General features: G+C 48.6%; 6 protein-coding genes across 6 annotated transcripts; 2 read left to right on the forward strand and 4 right to left on the reverse strand.

Moving 5' to 3' along the window:
* Positions 1 to 54: 54 nt before the first annotated feature.
* On the forward strand, positions 55 to 1,539 carry M430DRAFT_125778 (hypothetical protein). The gene is made up of 4 exons (XM_024861963.1): positions 55 to 354; positions 428 to 769; positions 842 to 1,054; positions 1,131 to 1,539. The coding sequence occupies exons 1-4, from the start codon at positions 312 to 314 to the stop codon at positions 1,349 to 1,351; spliced, it is 819 nt and encodes a 272-aa protein (XP_024718315.1). The 5' UTR covers positions 55 to 311; the 3' UTR covers positions 1,352 to 1,539.
* A 3,159-nt stretch (positions 1,540 to 4,698) lies between these two features.
* M430DRAFT_270156 (hypothetical protein) lies at positions 4,699 to 6,217 on the reverse strand. Its single transcript, XM_024865499.1, has 4 exons — positions 5,898 to 6,217; positions 5,650 to 5,848; positions 5,130 to 5,600; positions 4,699 to 5,039 (listed from the first exon to the last, which is right to left on the reverse strand). Exons 1-4 carry the CDS (start codon positions 6,152 to 6,154, stop codon positions 4,800 to 4,802), a joined length of 1,167 nt encoding a protein of 388 aa, XP_024718316.1. The 5' UTR covers positions 6,155 to 6,217; the 3' UTR covers positions 4,699 to 4,799.
* A 903-nt stretch (positions 6,218 to 7,120) lies between these two features.
* On the reverse strand, positions 7,121 to 7,698 carry M430DRAFT_30029 (hypothetical protein; the record flags this gene model as incomplete). Its single annotated transcript, XM_024865927.1, has 2 exons — positions 7,121 to 7,431; positions 7,500 to 7,698. 2 exons carry the CDS (start codon positions 7,696 to 7,698, stop codon positions 7,121 to 7,123), a joined length of 510 nt encoding a protein of 169 aa, XP_024718317.1.
* A 1,365-nt stretch (positions 7,699 to 9,063) lies between these two features.
* M430DRAFT_44261 (hypothetical protein) lies at positions 9,064 to 12,636 on the reverse strand. Its single transcript, XM_024867685.1, has 2 exons — positions 10,083 to 12,636; positions 9,064 to 10,034 (listed from the first exon to the last, which is right to left on the reverse strand). The coding sequence occupies exons 1-2, from the start codon at positions 12,434 to 12,436 to the stop codon at positions 9,131 to 9,133; spliced, it is 3,258 nt and encodes a 1,085-aa protein (XP_024718318.1). The 5' UTR covers positions 12,437 to 12,636; the 3' UTR covers positions 9,064 to 9,130.
* Positions 12,637 to 12,832: 196 nt separating this feature from the next.
* M430DRAFT_169526 (hypothetical protein) lies at positions 12,833 to 13,802 on the forward strand. The gene has a single exon (XM_024863563.1). It carries the CDS (start codon positions 13,168 to 13,170, stop codon positions 13,672 to 13,674), a length of 507 nt encoding a protein of 168 aa, XP_024718319.1. The 5' UTR covers positions 12,833 to 13,167; the 3' UTR covers positions 13,675 to 13,802.
* A 128-nt stretch (positions 13,803 to 13,930) lies between these two features.
* M430DRAFT_52641 (hypothetical protein) lies at positions 13,931 to 15,035 on the reverse strand (the record flags this gene model as incomplete). Its single annotated transcript, XM_024868312.1, has 2 exons — positions 13,931 to 14,375; positions 14,434 to 15,035. 2 exons carry the CDS (start codon positions 15,033 to 15,035, stop codon positions 13,931 to 13,933), a joined length of 1,047 nt encoding a protein of 348 aa, XP_024718320.1.
* Positions 15,036 to 15,144: the final 109 nt, after the last annotated feature.

A 15,144-nucleotide genomic window follows, 5' to 3' on the forward strand; every position in this document is an offset into this window, starting at 1 on the left:
GGTCCGGAAGCTTCCGCCGCTCCGCCGTGGGAGTTCCTTAACCTCCCAGAAAGCGCGGAGAGAATCGAAGAACCACGTTTGCATTGCATCTGCTCGGGAATCCTCCCTCCTTTCGTTCCTGCAACTCCACCAAGAGCTGTTTCAAGGAATGTCAGCAGGGGAGCTCCGCGGGGAGGGCGTCGTCCCCGTTCTTGAGCACAGCTCCACGATGCCCTCCCTCCCCCGCATTTTCACTTCAAGGCCATCGTCTCCAGCTTTGATATCTCACTTGATTTACAGCTTCATTTGATTCGATCCTCCCGGCAACGATCATGGCTCATTCAAGCCTCGCAGGAAAGAGAGTGATTATCACAGGTACACACATACCATCCATGCATTCATACAAAACCCACCTCCTTCAGCTCCCGAACCTAACAAATCCACACAGGCGGCGCATCAGGAATCGGCCTAGGCGTCGTGCGATTCTTCGCCTCTCAAAAGTCCCAGATCTCCATCCTCGACATCTCCGCCGCCAGCGCCGAGTCCGTCGTGTCGAGCCTGCGCTCCGAATACCCCGGCGTCACCTTCCTCTCCAAGAAATGCGACGTTGCCGATTGGGATGAGCAGAAGAGGGTCTTCGCCGAAGTATATCAGGAGCTCGGCGGTATCGATATTGTGTTTGCGAATGCGGGCGTTACGGAGCTGGGCTCCTTCGTACAGAAAGATGAGGGCGAACCCACGAAGCCGAATCTAAGGACGCTGGAGATTAACCTGATTGGGAACTTGTATAGTGAGTGGTTATTTATGTTCTCCTCTATGTAGTATTTATATCCCGGCATTTATCTAACCTGTTCCTTTGCAGCCGTGAAATTAGGGATCCATTACCTGCGCAAGAATGAAGCTGCGTACAAAGGATCAATCATCTGCACAGCCTCGAATGCTGGAATTTACTATTTCCCGATAGCGCCTATCTACGCTACCTCCAAGCACGGGGTTGTAGGAGCCGTGCGGTCTCTGGCGAAATCTCTAGAGCTGGAAGGGATCCAGATCAACGCTCTGGCTCCTGCCGTGATCGGTATTGCCTCCCTCATTATTCTCCCCACGAGACTGTTTCCGAAGCAATGGCTGACTAACTGATTCTATCTGAATAGCAACGAACATCGCCAAAGATCGCGCGCTCTTCGACAACATGATCCTGACCCCGATGTCGACGGCTGTTAGTGCAGTCGAGGAATTCGTGACGAATCCCAAGGTCACGGGCGCCATTGCTGAGATCAGTGGGGAGAAGTTCACGTACAGAGAACAGCCCGAGTATATTGATGAGAGCACGGAGAAAAATCTCGATATGTTCTGGACTTTGGGATATGCTTAGCTGAGACTTTGGGCAGCTATCAAGAATAACTCATATCCCAAGTCATTAACTATTGTGATTCATTCAGTCGCCAACACTAGCAGCCCCTCCCTTACTCAGTCCTATGCCTTGAGTAGAAAAGGGCTATCTTCTTTCCTTGTAGATGAGAGTCTTAGAAATGCATTTGATGAGAACACCTAAATAAATACCTATCATAACCAAACCAAGGAAAACCTGCCCCTCCCATACCCAAAACCCCCGGGTATCTATCTATCCATCAGGACAATCCAGGAATAATGACATATCGAACCAGGAAAACGCACAAGCATTAAATTCATTAGTCTCTCACACAGCCAAGCCAACCGGAAATCCTTCCTCCAAAAAATAGAAGCCCCGCAGCTTCACGATCCGGGGAACAGCGGATCTCGATTTCATCATTCATCATTCATCCAAACCATCTATCTTTCCTCTCAATTCCTTACACGCAAAGAAAATTAAAGTAAAAGTTAAAGTAAGATGCATTTTTCTTTATTAATGAATCCAAATACTAGAAGTTAGGAGGTGAGCAGAGTGCCTATGCATTTCACAGGTAGTTAGTTAGTTCATACTGCATGCATGGCCTTGGTGCTCCTGACGGGCTCCTTTTTCGGTATTGGAAAGTCGACGTTCTTTCTGGTCGTCGACGGTTATATTGTGATTGAGCTCGTTCTTAGTCCTTCACTAGATAGCGAGATTTCAGTATTTTGACTTTTTTTTCCCCAAGTCTTGACTTAAGAGGTAGAAGCGGGGGGTTGGATGGATGGCTGGGTATGGGGGGGGGTTTCAAAGAGAGAAGAGGAGGAGAAAAGGGGGAGGAGATATTGCATACGTCGTCGTCGCCAAACCATTCTCGAGAACCCGAATTCCAGTTGTGATTGTTGATCGGGACTCGAATGGGGGGCGTTTACTCAAACGGAAAGAAGAGCGTTATCGAGGAATAGCCAGCCGGCCAGTGTGGTATATATCTCTCTCTTTGACTCTTTGTTTGGCCAAACTTCATGGCTGGTAGTTGGGGTTGACCGCCGGGAAGGTATGAGAGAGCTGGCCGATAAACACTGTCCATCCTCCTCTACCCATTAGACCCCTCTGATACTATGTAACTTCCCATAGCTCTGTATTTATATAAAGAGTCTCCGCCGTATGCTACAGCCAGGATAATAAAAAACAATTCAGCCCCTCGCGATCCCTAGATCGAAGTGCTATGAAAAGCCAATTGTATCCTTCATTTTTGACGGAGATTCCAACATCCACGGTGGCCAAATGATTCTTGACAAAATCATTTGCGCCCGGAAGGTGTTTTATCAGAGACAGGTTGCTTTTTCCTGCAACGTAATATTGATTAATCTGCCAGTCTGGTCAAGTCCTTGGCAAGTTGACTGTATATTGAGCACAACCACCGTTACTTCGCGGTGAAGAACGTACCTGACATGAATTTGAAAAAGCGCACAATATGGAAGGCGTTGTCAAAAGTCATGTTCATCCGTCGAGGATCTGGCCCGTGCCAACTCGCTTATGCATGAAAAAGGGGGGAGGGCACACTCATTATGGATGGCTAAACGACGTCGTTATTTACCCCCAAAAAAAAGAACAAAAATGAAGAAAGGTTTTAGGTATGTAAAAAAAGAACTAAAAAGTAAATTTCAGACGACGTTGACAAGATTCGAACTTGTGCTCCCGAAGGAAACAGCTTTCTAGGCTGTCGCGATAACCACTCCGCCACAACGCCCTCACTTTGGGTTGTTTGATGTTTGTGATACCAACCAATGCCCCTGAATCGAAGCAAGAGTCAACATTCGAGAATCTTGAATTTAGAAACAGAATATCCCCAGAAACTTCAGGAGTTAGAAATAAAAGTAAAATTGTTTACATGATGACGTTGGTAGGTCTCAAACCTGTGGAACTGGAAAATTTCTAGAAATCGTTATGAAATTCTACTCTACTGATGAATATTGGAAGGTTTGGCTGATTTCGATTAATTCAAATAGAACCATGGACTTTTGGGCAGGAGCTGAGCTTTCCACCAGGTAGGACAATTCCTAGAGAAGAAGCCCAGGAATGTTCATGATCCCTCTAACCCCGAGTTTTGAAGGCCTAGGTAGGCAAGAGCATAACTACTCACTAAAATAGTTTTGTTCAGGAAATATCATCAGTTCACTATTTCTGCTGTCACCTGCTAATCGTCAATAAGCCTCCGTCTACCCTTGAGAGACAGGCACGGCGAGCCAGTCACTTGGAAATACCATCTTTTCATTCAGTGATAAGACAAAAACAAAAACGGGACCGAAGGTGGTAGAAGAAGTCAAAGAAGTCACGAAGCTCGAAAGATTGAAATAAGAGAAGAGTAAAAGCAGAAATAGAAGCAAAGGCAGGACTTCGAAGTCACCCTCGTCGAGTGCTAAACATTCAGCCAGATTGTAGGTCATACAACATCACTCTTCTTTATCCTTGATATCCAATAATTCTCCGCGTCGTCAAACGTAGCTCTCAAAGTAGCGAGCTACCTCCCTTGCAAAGGGATACTAGAACACACGCATCAAAGTTTACCAATGAGTTGCACAGCATACTCCTCGAGGATCCTCCCTGCGTGGCCTCGTCATTCCGGAGCCTTTTCTTATTATGTGTATAGGAATCCCTTGTCCCAGCCTCACGGGAGGAATAGTTACCCCTTCTGTTCATACAAACATCCATGGAAGGCCCTTGCTGGTAGTCCCAGCTTTATATGGTGCTGGTGAGCCGTACGGCATAGAGAGTAGGTATGCAGAAGACGATCGTTCCAGTCCCCGGTAGAACAAACGTTGAGCTAGGAAAAAGTTCCTCGAACACAACGTCTGAGGCAATTCTCATAAAGAAATACAGCAAAGCCCAGCTCAGTCCCAGTCCCAGACTTGCGGTCTTCTATGCTTTGTTTCTGTTCCACGCTCCTTCTCAAACAGAGGACGAGGGATAACCAACCTTCCGAATCCCCATGTCCTGATCATCTTCTAATCTAACCTTCAAAACTCGGGTATCTCTCCGACAAGAACCAGCAAGGTAGATCAATCCACCTCGCACAATCCTGAGATCGTATCCCGCGGTTAACCCCTCCAGGGTGCTGCGGGGAATTGAATCTCTCCAGGATGCCGGTCCCAGTCAGTACGACACGGTACGAGGACCGATCTGTAGCCTTTTGTGTCTCCAGAAGCTTTTGGCGATGAGAGCATGGATGCTCAGTAGCGCGGAACCTTGGATACGTGTAGGAGATTCGTTGCGACAGCTGCAGAATTGGCAAATTGTTCATTCTTTTCATCCCATATAAATTAGGAAGATGATCGCAACCCAAGTTAAGATGTTTCCTGAATTCTATAGCAACAAGCTCCCCCAAAAAAAGCCGTCCCTGAATAACTCCGCCAAATATCTCGTCATCTGTATTGCAGTGCACAAGCTTTCAAGGTTAACGAGTATCTGCAAACTCCTGTTTATTCGCCCAGAATGAATCCCTACCCGATCCATCATCCCTATGGGTTGATAACTCCACCATGCTATCTGTTTCCTTATCCCTTCTTCCCAAATGTACAATCCCCAGCATCCCAGACTTCCCAGCATCAATCTCCATCCGGCCTCTAAAGCGAGCCCAGATACCTTTGCAAACCGACAGACTAGTCGTGAAGTAGATGACGGTATTCCAGAAGCCCTGCAGAGGAAGCACCAGTGCAGAGCCAATGTTTAACACGAAGCTGGGGTCCGAGGGGTAGCGGAGCCCGTATATCCTGTTCACACTTGCGGGCACCCAAGTTACGAGGATAGAGATGGCAAAGAGCATCGCTACTTTGGTGTATGACCATTTTACTTTGTCCATGCTGCTTGGTCTCCTAGACGCAATGGCAAACCTTGAAGGGGCAGATGGGCGATCATGCGCTGATATTGTGATAGAGTAATGGTGAGGATCTCTGGACCCTTTCTCGTTTTGATTATAAGTCGGCATAGGTCTGGTGGTCCTGCCTCCGTTCCAAAAATCATGGGTAACTTCGACTTCCGTGGTACGGAGGCCAGAAAATGGCTCTGGGGGGCTGTTGCTGGAGTCGAGTGTCCCGCTGACGTTATCTCCTATGGCGCGTAGTTGAGAGCGTTTTTGGAAAATTTCGATGCCGACACGGATATATATTATGATGGCTAATAGGATGCAGAACCAGATTGGGGCGTAATAGGAGTAAATTCGTATAGGTGCCCAAGTGTTATCGATCCAGCACCAGAGCTGAGATACGTGAGTCAGTGATAGATGAAAAAGGAAGGAGTAGAGTTACAGTCGCATTTCCATAAATATCTCCCTTCCCATTCTTGTACAAGAGACAGACCATGGCTGGAATAAATGGGATTCCGTAACAAAGGAGTCCATACACTGGATAAAGCTTTTTGAGACGGATAGCATCAAACCGTTGGAAGAAAACTAGATATACATTCACAGCCATGGCCAGAGACCACATAGGGTCTGATTGCATGAACCTATATTGTCGTTAGCCACTGAGCAAGAGCAACAAGAGGTGGAACCTGCATTTCTAGCAAGAATCCTTGAAATTGGCATAGTGGGCTGGAGAGCTTCGTGAGCGCTGAACCCCCAATAAGTGCTGCGATATTTGCAAAGAGGTTTGCAAAAGAAGCATAGAAAATCAGCGTATTCGACAATGTCCTGAACCCCTTGAAGAGGATGAAAGTTGTGATAAGGAAAAGCGTTCCAATGACCGATATGCAGGCAGTAACACGTTCAATCACGATCAGTGCATCAACTTGCTGGCCTGTCAAACCACCCATGATGGACTTTGGTTGCCGTTTAAACTATCATCACCAAACTGGCGCATGGTTATATGAAAGTCCTGGAGGAAGAAGATGGTATATTAGCAATTTACGTTGATACCTTGGTTACTCCTTCCTAACCGTGCCGGCAAACAGCAAAGGATAACTTTGACCGTCACCTACCACCAACTCGGTACCCAAGTCTGCTCGGACTGAGAATACGTACTTTGAAAGAGAAAGTCCTCCACACCATGTCTCTTATTGGAAATCAGGTGGCGAAAAGCAAAGTAAAGCAAAGCAGAGCGAAAAAGGCACTGAGGGATTGATTTGTGCCGTCCCTTCTATAATTATAAGCCTCAACTCTGATTGCGGCAGGGCCTTGGTATTCCTTCAGATGGCGGGGACCCCTCACCATCTCCGGGGAGGATACCGATGCACATGGCCTCTGTTTCGTAATGGGTGCCGCTGCGCTGGCTTGGGAACTCAGATGCGTGTCGCTCAAAGAGAAATTCTTCAAACAGGTCCTCACCAATCATTCCTTCGCCTTGATCCTGGTTGTGGTCCTTGTACTTCGATTCGAGATACAGGAGTTCGCCTGGGTGACTGTCAACGGCGGGTGTCTGTGGCCACTCGTGCCGGGCATCGTTGTACCATCTCGGCAGTAATTATGGAAAGCAGGCACTCCCACATGGCTACCTGCAGGGGGCTTGGCAGAAGAGTCAGATGGAAGGTATAAACCAGCTACACGGCTGCAGTTCGGCAGAGTAACGGAGTTCTGGTGCTCTGCGTTTTCTGATAGATCCCTTGGGTCTAACTTCTGAGGCTGAAATTTTGTATGCAACTACAAACAAAAATTTCATGATCGGTATATATGAGAAGTGACGGAATAACCATTGAAGAAGAAAAAAACAAACAAACCAACAAAAACATACTGAAATACCCCCTAGATTATCTCCCCAGATTCATGGGAAAAGTCATGCACGATTAAATGGCGTACAGGAAATCAGGCCTGTTATCGCTCAGCCTTTCTGCCTCTTGCTTGCTACCAAGTGGTCTCACTTTCCAGCTAGCATAGCTGTATTCTCTCTGTGTAGAAGGAGAGTCATTAGGATGCTTCCTGCAAACAGGCAGGCAATCGTATTCCTGCAAACAGGCAGGCAATCGTATAAGCCAGGATTGTCGCATGCCCGTCCGTGAATTTGGGAGCGTGGAAGTATATGTTGCTACTAACAATGCCATTGAGATTACCCCAGCCGATGACGATTCCAGAACGATTTCGTGCTTGTAGACGCCTTCTGTATTGTTGTCCACACAATTGTATTGGGATTGCAGGGGTAAATGCCGAGAGCACCAAGAAACGTACCCGCATATTTGACGTGTGACCGCTGCGAACCAAGAAGCATGGCAAACCCAACGACACGAATTAGGGAGAAAATTATATTGCAGACTCCACGTTGGCCTGTACTGTCGGCAAGGAATCCGACAGCAATGGTAAACATAGCCGCACAGGCGTACGGGGAGCCGACAGTAGTTGAGCGTGGGTAGATGTATATATAGCCCATCTCGGCGTTGGGATCTGTAGGGAGCTCAGCTGCATAAATCCATCCAACGGACTCCTCATCGTCACTTTTATCGCCTTAACTATATCCCCCAGAGTCATTTTATCGAATAATCGATCCGATATGGCCACTGAAAAGCTTTAAAGTTAGAAAAATCATGGGTTTTGAAGACAGAACAACATAAATAAAGATAAACCTAAGTTTCTAGAAGGATTGGAATTTTTAAGGAACAAGAAGACGTCCTCCTTTTTTCGAAATGACGGGCCTGAGCTGGCCTAAGTGGCTTGGCCACTGTACACCTGTGTGGCATAGAATAGACACGTGAGCCAGCGGGCATCTGGCAGCATTGCTCTTATATCTCGGATCTTCGAACTGAGTGCGGAGCAAAATTGATATGATCCGATGCCTTCCTTGAAGGAGAAAACAATCAGGTACGATCCGGCAACAACACCCAGCAAGACACAGACACTGCCCCCGTTCTCGGAGCACTATTCCGGAAACTGCCATAAACACAGCACAAAAGCTTCAAACGCCAAAGCCCAAGACTCCATCTCTGGCCTCCTTTAGCTCAGCTGCATTAAAGTTTCCCGTCTTATCACGGACCTCGTGTCCGCCATGATGAGTCCAGTTACACACAGCTATTAAACCTCATTACTGTACACTCGTACAACCAAGAGTAGATTCACGAAGCACAAAGATCCGGCTGACAAACGACCACGGATGGGAAGTGATGGGAGAGCCGCTCGGCCAGGTTTACAAGCAAAAATGATGCCGCGGGTGACGGATAGATACAAACTTGCAAGCAGAATGGGGGAAGGAGGATATGGCAGTGAAGATATTTACTGCATGTAGCTGTTCTGCGAGATTTGGGCTGGAAACGAGGGCCCCGTCAATTCATCAGCCAATCACTCAGCCACTTGCGCTCGTGGGCCTATACCCTGATTAATAAATCATAAATGACAAGTCCTTCATTGAAGGATGATGCAAGTGTAGAGCCGTTGTTGCGGGAGGACACGTTCGGCTGGGACGTCTCTTCCGGTCATCATATGTAGTAAGGCCGGCCGCTTGGCTAGAGCCGGCCGCGGATGCGCTACGGAGTAAATCCCCTGATGGCTTCAACATCCTGGATGGTTCAAGGGCAACGGATTGTCTGTCCTGTATCTCGACTTCGTTAATTTGACCATCCTTTATCCCTTTAATACGATGGCACTTTTGGCTTATTCGTGGAATACACTGAGGCTAGACACCTCTCCCACATCTCGCTCTCCTATCTGCCCTCCTGGCTTCCACGTCGTTACTTTGAAGCTGCCCCATCACTGTTAAAAAAAAAGAGGTCATTTCTATTCTATTGCCGCCATATATTGCTATACATGTCACTCATAAATCCCACAGAATGGGAACGCGTACGTAAACTATTCAAGTGCGCGATCAACGCTCACCAGGTATCGGGACCAAAGTGGCCTCCCTCCGGCACATTCTTGTACGGACACGCCTGCCAATCGCAACCTTGTTTATAAATCTCTGTGCCCCACCATTTGAAATTCTTCATCCAGCCTGGGAAGACGAATCCAAAAAACACAACCACCAGCCCGAAAGCTAAGCCAGAATCCAGAGCAGCACTCAATGTCATGGTGTATTTAGCCCACCATGCCGTTGCTCTGCGTTTAATCGAGTAGTTGAAGATGTAGCATACCAAGGCCCAAACGGAAAAATTGAGCCCCGTAGCTGGCGGAATCCAGCTGAGACTTCCAAATAGAACCGGGAGATTGATCTTCCGGACAAAGCTCTTCTTCTTATTCCGCGCGTACAACCACAGCAGGATTGGCGCAATCGCACCTAGTGGGAAACACCATACGAGAGCATGGTACGTTGCTTTTGATCCGAAGAACTCCTTCGGGCCGACAACTCCCCAGAGTATGCTGCCATTGAAGTGGACGCGAGCTATGGGGCATGTGAAGCCGTTGATGGCTTCCGGCGTACACATTTTTGGTACGTGAGCGAACATCCAGTTCAGGACTCCGATTTGAGTGAATGAGGACACAACAGTCGCAACCATTTGAACAGCGAAAAGGATCCGGGGAGGAATCTTCATGTAGTGACCGAGTTTTAGATCGGCGGAGAACTTGATGCCCTGGGCCGAAGATATGTAGCCATAAGTCACGAAAACCATGTTTGCAACAGGACGGCCTGGGAAGACTGCACCGCAGACAAGTTGGCAGATTAGGTAGATGCTGCTGTGTTGATTGGTGATCGCCATGACAATACCGATTGGGATGAATAAAATCGTGCATATCGCGAGGGCAAGGAGGAGCCCGTACCATGGAAGATGCACCGGGTAACTACAAAGGAGTCAGTAAAAATCCAGACTAACAGTGGTAGAACCTTACTATTCGACAACGAATATTCCAACTGCAGTCATGCTCACGAATGTGATGAGATACCAACTAAGTGGCGCATCCTTATACCTCTTCATCAGACGATTGTGAACATCCTCTTGACTGATGATGTTTTCCATATGCGAGTCGCTCCTCTCCAATCTCAGTCCGCGGCTTCTACTCGAAGACGATGAACTACTGGTCACTCCTCCATTAGGTTCGGGGATCGCCTCATATGAAGTTTTGGATTCACCCCCAACCTCCTTCAGAGATCTCTTCCATTGCCTCCAAATATCCTTACCATGCCAGCAAGTGGTATGCGTCAAGAGAGATGCGAGAGCAGCAAATTGCAGCCCATAGCTCAGGACGTATGTAATTGGCAAGTATACCCGACTATAATTACGGTATGCTTCTCTATCGAATAGGAAATCCGGTGTCAATATCTTGCTGACATCATATATTTTGCCCCTATTGTCGAAGACGGAAGATGAGAGGATCGGCATATAGGACGAGAAGAATGCGTTGCTATAATATGCGATAGGGGCGATGATCCACATGACGATAACAAGACCTCCCACGACGTTCATGGCGGCCCAAAAAGGAGTCAGCAGCGGTGACCCAATATAAGCAATCTGTGCCCAATCAAAAGTTACAGGAAAGATACCAAGGCCGGAAGAGACACCGAATAGATTGGCGACTATCACATTATCCGGAGCAAACCAGGTGATGACATTGAAATAGCTCAATGCGGGCATGAGAAGACCAGGTAGGAAGTAGAACAGAAAGGCTGATATCCAAACGACGAAGAAAAATTTCCAGCGAGTCATTTTCCAGCCGTTGGCGACCTTGTTCTCTTCTTTGTGCAACGTTGTAAACATAGCAGCAGACATGAGCGTGCCCGGCCAGATCATCCCTCCCGGTCGGACCAGAAATCTTCTAGCCAAGCCAGCAAAGGTATATCCAAGGATTTGGGTGGAAAGGATGAGAAGCAGCTGGTATATGATGCTGACTTCCTGTTTGTAAAAGTGTGTCTGCTCGACGATGACATCTGTAGCGAAGGCAAATCCGAAAGACACGTTGCTGCTGATGTAGACACAGCTGTGCTCCTTCTCGTTCCATCGCCCTTGAGCAAGCCACAATCGGAAACGGCGAGAGAGGCTGGGAGATTTTAAGTGTAGAGATGCAGAGTTCCCCGATGCATTATTTTGATTCGTGTTGAGGTTCGAAGTTTGCCTTACACCATCTATAAATTCCTCGTCAGGGTCGTCTTGTCGTTTGAGTAATCGATCCCAGAGGAGCCCAAGAGGATGGACAAGCAGAAGCGCTATAACTGGTGTAATAGAAACACTTGGGTATCGTAAGGAAAAGAAAAGATTTGTGGACGATCCGAGGATTGCAAACAACATGGAAAGCGTCCACATCCGAGGAGTATTAATGGACAATGTTGTATTGTCGATGGCAGATACTGATGCTCGAACTTGGGCATATGGGGAGTTATCCGGGGGATCTTCATCTTCGTATTCGTCCTCGGTGTCGTCTTCAGTCACTGCTTCTTCTAGGTTGTCTGATGGCGTGGACGCATCGCCTTTGCTTCTGCTAGATTCCCCATATCCAGTAGCATCAGATATCGGCAACCCGACAGCATTGAACCTGTCCTCAAGTCCAATATCATCTACTATTTCCTCGCCTTCCTCGGAGCCAGTTCGTGTTGATGGCCTCCTAGAGCCCCATGGTCTTCCGGAACTTGATGGTCTCCCGGAGGAGCTCCATGGCCTTCCGGAACTCGATGGTCTCCCAGAAGAGCTCCATGGTCTTCCAGAGCTCGATGGCCTTCGGCTGCCCATATGTGAGGGTATATCCGGATTGGAGACGACATGATTGGAGGTACTGCGAATGCTCGAGCCAACAGCATTTCTTAATCCCGATTGCTTTGCCTTCTTTTTCCCTCTGCGCCTCACAACATCATTATCTTCCTCGTCGCTGTTCTCCGAAGAAGCTCCCACGGGAGCCGCTCCATATGAGCCTGTGCCAAACCCTGGCGACGACCGCAGAAGAAGAGGAGCCTTGGACATTAGCCCGAAGAATCTCTGCCAGGTGCCTAAATGCTGTGGATTGTTGTCATCGGTTGGAGCATCATCGTCGTCGCTCGAGGCGGAGTCACGGAGGTGTTGTCGAAGGAGGGCGGACGTGGACTCGGGGTCGGGTTCCTCGTCGGAGAGTCGATGCAACAATGCGCGGCTGTTCGTCAACGATGGGCGGAGCGAAGAGAGTGGGATATCGGCGCGTCCTATACTTGTACTACTGTAGACGGAGCTGGGATCGTTGGGATGTGGTAGACCGCCATCTGAAAGCTGCGCGGAATGCATATGCAGCTAGATCATTACTGTGCCGCCAAGCGGGAACTGCTCACAGCAGGCGGCAACACCCGTAGCAATACGGCGCGAGATGCGTGACCCTGCTCAAGAACGGATATCAGATAGCCAGGAGGGGGCAGGATCACCGATTGGAGCTCCAGTGGGGGGCTTGAATGGGAGTGCGACAAGTCACAACGAGGGTGGATAAGGACGTCGGGCGTCGCAGTCGCAAAGTCTATTTGCTGTCGCGAGAACCGGCCCGTGGTGGCATTCAGCGAGTCCTGCCGACTTGGGACTAGCGGCCTCTGATCCGCTTTATCAGATTGAAAGATTACAAGGAGGTGCGGTCATACTGGGTCCTGGACGATTCCCTCTTACATAAAGCACTGCGCCGAGGGGCGTGGCAGACAGGTGATACTCGTTATATACCGGAACAGTACTATCATAATGTGACAGAAATTCATCTTTCTCCCACTGAATTGCCACTGCCTACCTACCTTACCTTAGGCACTTACCTAGTAACCGTCTCAAACGTACCATACTACCATATGTTACCAAATCCTGGTAAACCACACGCCCAACCACGCTGTAATTGGGGGAACCCCCAACCCCCCACGCAAGTTCGCCGCAGTTGTCTTCTGATCACTTGCCGCGTCAACACTTGGCATTTATTCCCGCTCTGAAACCGAGTTCCTTCCCCTGAGCCCCTGACATACGCATATAATCGAAAAGCTTGAGGCGTTATGTTCGATTCCCGTGAGTTCGATGTGCTACTCCTTGGGGTGCGGTATTGCACTTCTTCACTTGCGTTCAGATCCGGTCCACCCGCAATCATATCATATCATATACTCCGTAATAACGGAGAAGGGTTCAAAGAGGCGTTCGGCCCCACTTGCGCCATATGTGTCTGTCAAAATATAAAATTAAAAATTAGTAAGGGATATACCTGGGTAGAAAGGAACTTAGGAAGAGACATGCCACTGATGGCAGTCACCAGCCCCTCCGACAAACATAAGTATCCAGCCCCTCCCACAGCCCCTCCGGCAGCCCCTCCGACAACCGACATAATAAGTCTCCCCCCCTCCTCCACTCTCCGCTATACAAACGGAAGATCAGTCTCTCGAAAAAGACATGTCTCATCCCTTACCTTGGCATTCGCTAGTACCAGCCCAGGGCTTCCACCTTTTGATGCGTATCCGTCCGATAAGAAAAGCTGCAATCAAGTGAAGGTAAAAATTCCCCTCATTTGAACTTACGAAGGACCCCCTCCCTCCCCCAAAACCCATGAGAACTCCAAGGTACGTCTTCATGGAGTAAGTGTAGGGGTCAACGGATGGCCTTGTACCAATATAAAATTCAAGTCTCCAGAGACTTAAAAGGCCTATAACACCATTCTCTAGAGTTGCCCACATGACTGGGGTGGGGTTTGCTTCCACCAAACCTTCGTATTGCTTAAAAGTAGTAGAAGCACTCCACTGTCAATCTCCTACTGTTTTTTCCTGTTGTTCACAAGACAGACCTGTCAGGACCCCTCAGGATTTTAAACGGGGCATTGGAAGCAAAATCCCAGTCTCCGTCATCATCCCATGGGACTACGACCTCGAAGATCCTCAATCCTTTGACCTCCATCATCGGCTGGCACATTTTGATTCGCCTGATCTTTGACACTATGAACTTATGACTCTTCAAGAAGACCCTCATCTCCTTTAAGCCTTCCATTCTCGCAACGATAGCCCAGGTCTCTCTCCAGGCTTTCCATTCCTCGTTAGCTTGCTTCGGTATCGTATTGTACGGATTGAAGATACTGAATGTCCTTTCCCAGTCCATGATAATAGATTGGATTGCGTTCAAACGTTGAGGTAGGATGGCGCGACTGAAATGGCGGATATCTCCTGGGTCATAAAAGTGGAAAATGTTCTTCGCATAAAGTACTCGAACTGCCTCCGAGTATCTGCAAACGTCAGTCAATGTTTCTTCTCTCAGGCTAACCACCATGGCTAGTTCCTTACATGAGCCGGCACGTTCGTAGCAACGGCACCAACCCGTCGTCTGTGATCAGATCAAGCCTTCCACTTCTATCCAAATGCCACACCTTCGTTTTATATGAAAGCCAACCCTCGACACAACGACGTCCCTTGGAATCGCAAAGCTCCAACCCATCCTGCATTCTGCACCGCCAATGTCCTAGTCGTCCCTGCTTCCGCAATATATGAACCACACTCCCATCTCCCCCCGCGAGCACCTGCTCATATATCATTTCTCGGATTTCGAAAGGGAGCTTCGTCAAGAAGGACGACATTTTCTGGCAGTCTGTCCTTTGTCGAGACCTTCGTATGCTATACGCCATGCCTTGAGACGGCTCCAGAGCCGGGAGTGGATCCGTGAGCGCGCGTTTCCGCCGCTTTGGGAGAGGATCCATCGCCGGCTCCTCACAAGCACGCCCCGCGAGCTCACGCATCTCGGGAGGTCTGCGGAGCTTGCAAGCTACATGGTCGTCGTACAGACGCAGACACCAGATGACAGGCTTTAAGCAAACGGTCATCCGTAGCATATCCGACGCCTGAGAGAGGGTCTCAGGTTTCCGCCATGGCAAGGAGTCCGCGCTGCTCATGATGACGGCATGGATATACGAGCAAGAACGTAAGGATGGCACAGCCGCACAGTAGGAATAAGGATGAGAAATGAAGACTTACGTACGGCACACAACTGTTCAGAGCATC

The sequence above is a fragment of the Amorphotheca resinae genome (genome assembly GCF_003019875.1).
Source record: "Amorphotheca resinae ATCC 22711 unplaced genomic scaffold M430scaffold_10, whole genome shotgun sequence".
Lineage (NCBI taxonomy): Eukaryota > Fungi > Ascomycota > Leotiomycetes > Helotiales > Amorphothecaceae > Amorphotheca > Amorphotheca resinae.

Coding starts and splice junctions, on each gene's coding strand:
- M430DRAFT_169526 (XM_024863563.1), top strand. CDS start 13,168: ATGTTCGATTCCCGTGAGTTCGATGTGCTACTCCTTGGGGTGCGGTAT.
- M430DRAFT_125778 (XM_024861963.1), top strand. CDS start 312: ATGGCTCATTCAAGCCTCGCAGGAAAGAGAGTGATTATCACAG. Junction 355..427: donor AAAGAGAGTGATTATCACAG/GTACACACATAC, acceptor AAATCCACACAG/GCGGCGCATCAGGAATCGGC. Junction 770..841: donor CCTGATTGGGAACTTGTATA/GTGAGTGGTTAT, acceptor GTTCCTTTGCAG/CCGTGAAATTAGGGATCCAT.
- M430DRAFT_44261 (XM_024867685.1), bottom strand. CDS start 12,436: ATGCATTCCGCGCAGCTTTCAGATGGCGGTCTACCACATCCCAACGAT. Junction 10,035..10,082: donor GGAATATTCGTTGTCGAATA/GTAAGGTTCTAC, acceptor ACTCCTTTGTAG/TTACCCGGTGCATCTTCCAT.
- M430DRAFT_270156 (XM_024865499.1), bottom strand. CDS start 6,154: ATGGGTGGTTTGACAGGCCAGCAAGTTGATGCACTGATCGTGATTGAA. Junction 5,601..5,649: donor ATATTTATGGAAATGCGACT/GTAACTCTACTC, acceptor CACGTATCTCAG/CTCTGGTGCTGGATCGATAA. Junction 5,040..5,129: donor TCCTCGTAACTTGGGTGCCC/GCAAGTGTGAAC, acceptor CTTCCTCTGCAG/GGCTTCTGGAATACCGTCAT.